General features: G+C 42.3%; 1 protein-coding gene across 1 annotated transcript; it reads left to right on the top strand.

Moving 5' to 3' along the window:
- Positions 1-3,584, top strand: LOC115056598 (somatostatin-like receptor F_48D10.1). Its single transcript, XM_029523196.1, has 5 exons — positions 1-582; positions 1,513-1,653; positions 1,792-2,064; positions 2,480-2,666; positions 3,379-3,584. Exons 1-5 carry the CDS (start codon positions 1-3, stop codon positions 3,582-3,584), a joined length of 1,389 nt encoding a protein of 462 aa, XP_029379056.1.
- Positions 3,585-8,313: the final 4,729 nt, after the last annotated feature.

Raw genomic sequence — 8,313 nt, forward strand, 5'->3', positions numbered from 1 at the left:
ATGGAGCCCCAAGACCAGACTCAAATTGTCGCCCTCTCCTCGGACCTGGAGTCCTCTTCCGCAGCAACCCCCCCGTCCTTCCTCTTCTCCTACCCCCGCTCCTTCAACATCTCCTCCAACCTGTCCGCGCAGAGCGTCCCCTTCCAGGGCAGCAGCACCCTGCTGACCGCGATCATCTCCCTCACGGTCTTCATAGTGGGCCTCACCGGAAACACTCTGGCCATCTACGTGGTGCTGCGCTACGCCAAGATGAAGACTGTCACCAACATCTACATCCTGAACCTGGCTGTGGCCGACGAGCTCTACATCATCGGCCTCCCGTTCGTCACCACCCAGAATGTGCTCTCCTATTGGCCCTTTGGCTCCTTCCTGTGTCGCGTGGTCATGACCGCGGACTCTATGAACCAGTTCACGTCCATCTTCTGCCTGACTGTCATGTCCATCGATCGGTACCTGGCCGTGGTCCACCCAATCCGCAGCACCAAGTGGAGGCACCCCAGGGTGGCCAAGGTGGTGAGCGCGGTCGTGTGGGTGGTGTCCTTTGTAGTGGTCCTGCCGGTGGTCATTTTTTCTGATGTCCAGGTAAACAGCCCCTTCCTGGATACCACTGTCTCTCTCTCTCTCTCTCTCTCTCTCTCTCTCTCTCTCTCTCTCTCTCTCTCTCTCTCTCTCAGAGAGGACAGGTTTCCATCGGTTCCTTTCAAAACCAGGACCAGAAGACACAGTGAGCTCTCTATTCATTTTAAATTAACAATGCAACTCTTCAAAGGACCACCAATCAATTAAAATATAAAAATATATGTTAACACAAATATATTCTCTTATTCTCTTTCTTGCCAATTAGTAGAAAAGAGGACCCAGTAACCTGTTTATATCTTAAATAATAATTGTTCACGCTCACTGCCCCACAACAGCAAGGCTTTAGGTGCTGTTACCGACAGCAAACAATAAATGAACAAAGCTGGCGACCATAGTGGATTGTTTAGGAGCAGATAGCTCCCTGAATGGGTTGGTAGTGACCAAACGTGGAGCGAAAAGAAGTGTAAATTGGAATTACATATGGTGACATATTCCCAAATTGCAAAAGATGTTTCTTGTCTGCTGGATGCCTAAAAGTGCATTTTCAGAATCAGATATCATGTTGTATTCACGGCTTGTGGCGCTGGCCCAAATGCTCAAATAAATAAATAATAATAAAAAGTATTATTGTGGTGGAAAGAGTTGCCGAGATGCTGAACTTGTAAGCTAAAAAAAAAAAAACTTCTGACAAGCGCGCTGCTGAAGGACAGGAGGTTTCAACAACAGGACGAAGCACCAAGTCATCACCAATGTAAAGCATGTGTCTTTTAAATGATCAAAAGCAGACTAAATCGTTTATATTTCTATTTCTTTGAACGTCCTCGTGTATAATGTTTGTCTCTCACTGTCTGAGAAGATCACACCGAAGTCTTTGCTGAAGCGTTTTCCTTCAACATTTAAATTTCACAATATGCTCATTTCATTTCCTCTTAGGAAACATTCAATTCCTGTAACATGAGCTGGCCTGAACCGAAGGACGTGTGGTCCACAGCCTTCATTCTCTACACTGCCACAGTGGGCTTCTTTGGACCACTGCTCATCATTTGCCTCTGCTACCTCCTTATCGTGATCAAGGTGTATAAGTTTGTATATGTAAAGCTCGTGTATAAAATTATGCTGTCATGTGTCATCACATAACGATGATTTCCATCGTCCTCATGGCTCTCGCGTTCATCCCATCATTATAATCAAACTTCGGGGTTCTCCCTGCAGGTGAAATCCTCGAGGGCTCGGGCAGGCTTCCCCAAGCGTCGCCGTTCTGAACGTAAGGTGACGCGGATGGTGGTGGTGATCGTGGTGGTGTTTGTGCTCTGCTGGCTGCCCTTCTTCATCATCAACATGGTCAACCTGGTCGTCATCATCCCAGAGTCCAGCGTCACCGCGGGCATCTACTTCTTTGCTGTCATCCTGTCCTACGCCAACTCCTGCGCCAATCCAGTGCTCTATGGCTTCCTGTCCGACAATTTCAAACAGAGTTTCAGAAAAGTAGGCTGAATGAGTCCTGGGTATCAAAACTATCTCCGAGCTAATTCAGGGGAACGTTTCTTGTCATGTGTTCAGTCGATGCACACTTCGTCCAGCAGAGCAGCTCAAACGCATCTTAGCACCGACTCTGAGTTCGGTCTGGGTTCATTTACTTTGCTCTCCCTTGCTAACACCTCAAACGAGAACATTTCTGCAAGTTTCCAAAGATTTTAAAATACACTTCAAACATGCTCCCAAAAACTGTTCCAACACTTATTAGTTACTAAAATATGGAAAGTAAACATGAAAGCGTTTTTTTACACATGTGAATCTTGAAGCATAGCAATTTTAGCTTTGTGTGATTTTAGCGTTTTGTTTGTCCGAAACGGACTATTTTCTTGTCAATGATCAGATCATTGTCTTTGTGGCACTGCAGGTCCTGCGTGTGAAGATTATGAGGTGCAAGGCTAATGGTGTAGATGATGGTGATCCCAGTGCCCCACGCACTGAGAAGACCACAGCACAGGACTGTGTCCTGCTGTCCCCCCGAAACCAAGTCTACCATGATTCTCAGAGCAGCCAGGTACTTTCTCTCTCTCTCTCTCTGGGATGCTTGTTACTATGTGTGTACAAAAAAGAAGGCTTTACATTTAGTGCAGCAACAAACACACTCACACACACACACACACACACACACACACAACTTAATTCAGATGTGGACTGCCAAAGCTGATACATTTTGTGTGTGTTGGAGGCTGGCAGGTTAATGCTTCAGTGGAAGCAATGACTTGGAAAAATTCTGAAGGCAAGAGTGCAAGTTTATGATATTGTTAGCTTTGGTGTGTGTTGGTGTGTTGGAACTGCGGTGTGGTTGGGGAAGAAAAGCTTTGGCTCAGTCTGTGCAGTGTGTGGGCTTCATAGGGACGAGTTAGATAACTTAGAATGACAGAGGAGCCCTGACGAGACTCTCCCACTCAAGGCCGTTAAAACTATCAAACCTTCCTTCAAAAGTCACCGAAAATATGTTAGAGCCCAAATGATCAACTATTCATCCACGTTAAATTCATCTTCTTCTGTCCAGAGATGGAAAGAGACACATTTTACGACTGAATCGCATAAATATTTTAAACCTTGCTACATTTAATTCGTTAGGCCAAAGAGAGGGTTGAATAAAGAAAAGAAATCTTCACTGGATTACTTTCATCTGTGTAAATTGAATTAACCCTCTCCTCTTGTTTTTCCTGGCATGTTCCTCTTGCTTTTGATATTTATTTCCTCGACTTGTTTTTTTATGGCTCTCCTCCTGCTCTCTGAAGATCTCTCCTCACTCTCCAGACTCCCCTGCCCTGCACACAGCAGCCGACCTGCACCACTTCAGCCCCACCAGTCAGTCTCCAGCCTCTTGCCCAGCGGTCGGACCCACCAACAGCCCAATAACCTCCACAGTAGCCTCCGTGGTCAACAACATCGTGATGTGTCCTGAACCTCCCACCACCACAGCCCTGACCACGCCCACCTCCTCTGCCTGCGCAGCTACATAGGAACAGCAGCCAACAAACTCCAGATGTCGGAAAACAGAAAACACACAATAGTCTGACAAAGCAGGCAGGTTGGATTAGCTGATTAAAAATGGAAAACACTGATGCTTCGCAGCAGAGACAATCTTGGGCTTTTCCCTTAAACAAACATTCGCGCTCCTTCTTAATGCATTGCAGCATTGATGGCTCACATCGGTCAGATAACCTCATGAATATTTTACTTGCCTGGATGTAAAATTCACCTGTTTACCATCCAGCCATATGACATAAGTGCCTTTTCAGCCTTTTTATCAGCAATCATTGAAACTCCTGAATGGACCCAGGAACATTTACCCCCCATTAATCTCACTTCCTGTTTGTCTGTTACATAAGAATGTTTTTACTTTCAAAAACCAAAAACACCATTGTGGCCCAATCTAAAGGCAGTGGAGAAGATTTTTCTGCAGGTACTAGATATCTTTATTTTGGTAAACTGGGCTTCACAGTTCAACAGTTCATTTAAATGAAATAGATGTTGTGATTGATGAACATCTTTTCTTCCGTTTTGTGCAACAGTCTGTTGTAATCATTTTTAATACTGTTTGTATTTTATGAAAAACACACACACACACACACACACACACACAAAACAAAAAAAAAAATTGCTTGTCAGCTTCTCAGTCAAAAGAAATGTGATTCTTGGCCTCTTTGGTGACCTGCAAACATGTAGCTAGCTCTGGAAACCAAACCTCAGACCTCTTTGTCCATAAGCTTCTTACTTTGTGTATTTATTCGTATGCGTCATATCAGTGTGTGTGTGTGTGTGTGTGTGTGTGTGTGTGTGTGTGGATACACATACTTTTGTGGCATATAAAATAGTATATGTTTCTATGTTTTGTCTCTGCAGAAGCTGGGATGCTGCTAACTTTAGGGTTTATAGGGTTTATATGTGTCGTACAGTTAGTGATATTTCTGATCAGATTGGCTTGAGAACATGACGGCCCTTAAAGTGTTATCGTTAAAGATCCTTCTTCTAATATGACACCTCAGTTATATTTCAGGTCAGCCATATTGAGCAACAAAGGCAACTATGGCAGCAGTAGTTCTGCTTCTGCTTAGACCTTATATATTCTAATCTAACTTTAATAAATTGTCACAAATCAGGAAAAACTCGCTCATTTCATATCAGATTTATGTCATTGTGATTTTAGTTTTCAGTGAAAGAGTTAATTTGTGTTTATTGTTGTACCATATACTGTAATGAAGTTAGGGTCATATTTTTCTTTAGTTTCTAATCATTTGGCTATTCATTGGTATAGATATTCATCAGACTCATCTCAAATGGATATAATAAGTTGAGACAATGTGAATAAAATTAATGGAAAATTATTGAATTAAAAATAAATCAAAATAAAGGCTGTTATGTGCAAATAAAGAGACTATGTTGTACATTACACCAGATTTCTATTTGCTCAGATGCTGCAGTGCTGTATGTTTATTGGATTCAGTTGGAATAAAATGGTGTGATCATGAATCATCACATACTTTACACACACACACACACACACACGGTATACACTCAATTAATTTGGTTCAGTTACACACCTGGAGAGGCAGCATGGTGGCATATTTTTGGGTTTGATTCCTGGGCCTGGGGCATTTCTGTGTGGAGCTTTGCAGGTTTCACTCCCACCGTCCAAAGGCATCATGTTTGGGTTAACTGGTGGCTCTAAACTGTCTGTAGCTCTGAGTGTGAGTGGTTGTTGGCCTCTGCCTGTCTCTGTGTGTTGGCCCTGTGATGGGACTGGCTCTAGTTGAACAGATAAGAGGTAGAAGATGGATGAATGAATGAACACATTGCAGGGGGATATCCACCCAAATTTCTTGAATCCTGAAACACCTTTGGAGTGCTCTCCCTGCTGTTCCACACGAATCACCACGTTTTAGAGAGCATTGTTGTTTCAATTGAGGGATTTTAGTATTGTAGTCTGTTTTCGCTCTGTGCTCATCAAACTGGTTTTGCCTGAAGAGACTCATAGTTGGACAGGTAAACCCAAGGTCAACTGAGCCTGGTTAAGTGAGTCTAGGACCTGTTATGTAATAAAATATTCGAAACTTACGAAACACTTCAGACCAGCGTGTCAAATGTTACAATGATTAGACCCAAATGCAGGCAACACAAGAGACAGGCAGGTGCAGTGAAGGCGATTGAATAAAAAAGACAGACCAGCTTACATAACTCATTGAGCAAAGATCAAAATGGACTTTATCTGAACGTTTTGTACAGATTGGGCCTCTAATCTTTACAAAATACAGTACAGAGACCCAATAATATCCATTATGAGCAAGCTCTCCTTCACCATAGCAAAGAAAAGCTCCCTTTAAACGGAAAGAGCAGGTTAAAGCTGGTGGCAGATAGCGAGGGAGTGAAAGAGAGAGAGAAAGAGTAGGACAGCTGGGAACAACGTTATATTAATAATAATCACGATAAGAGGATAGTAAAAGCTACAGTTGGTTGAATGTGTTGAGCAGGATCAGGGAGCAGGAATGCCTGCTGATCACAGAATCTAAACGTCTGGAGGCAGAAATACCTGCATCAAGTGGCAGGAGGAAAGAGGGCGAAGATGAGCGTTGGATGAGCGAGCAGATGGGTATGTGCTCCCCCGGCTTTCAATTTTACTCATTCATAATTTCAATGGCAGAAATCATATTCTTGTTTTTATTTTGTGTGTAACTTCTTTCCCAGCAAGGTCTTTGGAGAAAGCCCGTCTATGTAATGAACACAGACTGAGCGTCAAGTTGACTTTTCCTCATTCCTCATGTAGCCTCACACACACATACACACACACACACACACACACACACACACACACACACACACACACAAGCAGTGTACGCACTCTTAATAGCATAATATAATAAAATATACATCATTGTCTCAACTGGCATCACAGACATGTATGTGTACATTTTGGTGCTTGCACTTAATGTCTGAAAGTCTATTTTCAGCGCACGTTCCCGTTCCTGCCATGAACACACAGCTGTGAGAAGGAGATGAAGGGAAGACGATCTCTACATAGTAACATGCAGATGTAACAGGCCCTTTTCCAAGGAACAACTACTCTGGTAGTCATGTTGGCCTTGGAGAGCAAAAAAGACTTACAGTAAGAAATTACATAGTCATTCAACTCAAAGTTGAGGCTGAAGGCTCTTTTGTTATGTCCTGAAAAAGCTTTGTGTCAACATGCACAATGTCTTGAATGAGTTGAATGAGCTTGTTTAAGGTCCCCACTCCTGCAAAGAGCCGGAGTTATCTAAACATTTCATTTTAAATGTTTGTTGAAAACTGTAGTTCAACAACATATACGGATATTGGATACAGAAATATTCACCTAATAGATGGTGAACAGGTTAAACTCCACTAATTGAACTGAACTTCAACTAATCTGGTCCTTCTGTAATGTTACACATTACATGTAACAGAGCCAAAGCCCGGAGGGGGTTGCTATGCACTGTTTAGTTTTGGTGTACTTTAGTATTTCTATGATCATTTTTCTTTAATATTTTCCCACTCTATATGGCCATTTGATATCTCTTTGGGTTAAATTTAGGTAAGTCATAATTGTATTTATGAATCTTCTGCATCTTTTTGCTGTCATTTTAAGGGATGACTTCCCAAAAAACCGTGAACAGGCTTTGAACCCTTAACCACAGACAGCAAAGGTCATTTGTGTCTCATGTCTCATGATGTCTTGTGTCTAGACATCAGACATTTGAAACTGGGGAAGTAAATATTGGTCTGTTTTCTAAAATGTCAGAGTATGTGCAGTGTTAACAGCAAGAATTATTTAGCAATTACCATTTTAAATGTTGTGATTAGTCCCAGTGTTGAGACAGAATGGCTGTTTTTGAAGGATTAACATTAATTAGTGTCTTTTGTTTTCTATCCAGACTGCAATAAAAGAGAAAATGGGACTGCTGATTGTCACACAGCTCATCACACATCAGACTCTAATTTGATGCCCACATACAAAAAACAAGCACAGAACCAATTCTCGTAGTGTTTTCATAGATTTAAATTCAAAATAGAACTTCTAAAATTGAAATGGTGAGTCCCACACTATTGAATTTCCAGTTCAAATCCCCTGTTGTGTCGATTGGGACATGACTCACTGATGCACACTCTCCTGCATTTCCACCCAACCGTTGCTTCAGTCCACTGTCTTTTCTCTGAATGACTGTGACTGACATCAAGGACGTCAGTCAATTGACCATCTATGCTTACTATTCTTTCTCCAGAGAGCATCCTCTCCGGGTGGAAACATGGAGCTAATCACCTGGAGCTTGACTGTGACTCACGGTCTGAGTGATGGATGTGAACAAAGAGAACATCAATAAAGCCCTTTGGGCTTTATCCTATTGGAGGAACAATGGAGATACGCAAATATGAAATATTGAATATGTCAATTTCAACAGTTACATCTTTCTTATATACAGTACCAGCAGCCCAAATGAATGGTAAAGTGTGCAAATAATAAATAGGTGATGCAGTGACCATATGTCCTTGGCTGTTCATGGGCTGATGAACCATTGATAGGTGCATTATCAGCAAGAAGGGAAACATTGTACAAACACTCACAGGCAGCCTGGTGCGGTTTGCATGTTCAGCCAGTGTTGAGGATGCTTTGTTCAGCAGCAGTTATTGATGTTTGTTCTGTTCCTGATTTGGACTCTCCATTTACTTTTATGTTTC

The sequence above is a fragment of the Echeneis naucrates genome, chromosome 1 (genome assembly GCF_900963305.1).
Source record: "Echeneis naucrates chromosome 1, fEcheNa1.1, whole genome shotgun sequence".
NCBI lineage: Eukaryota > Metazoa > Chordata > Actinopteri > Carangiformes > Echeneidae > Echeneis > Echeneis naucrates.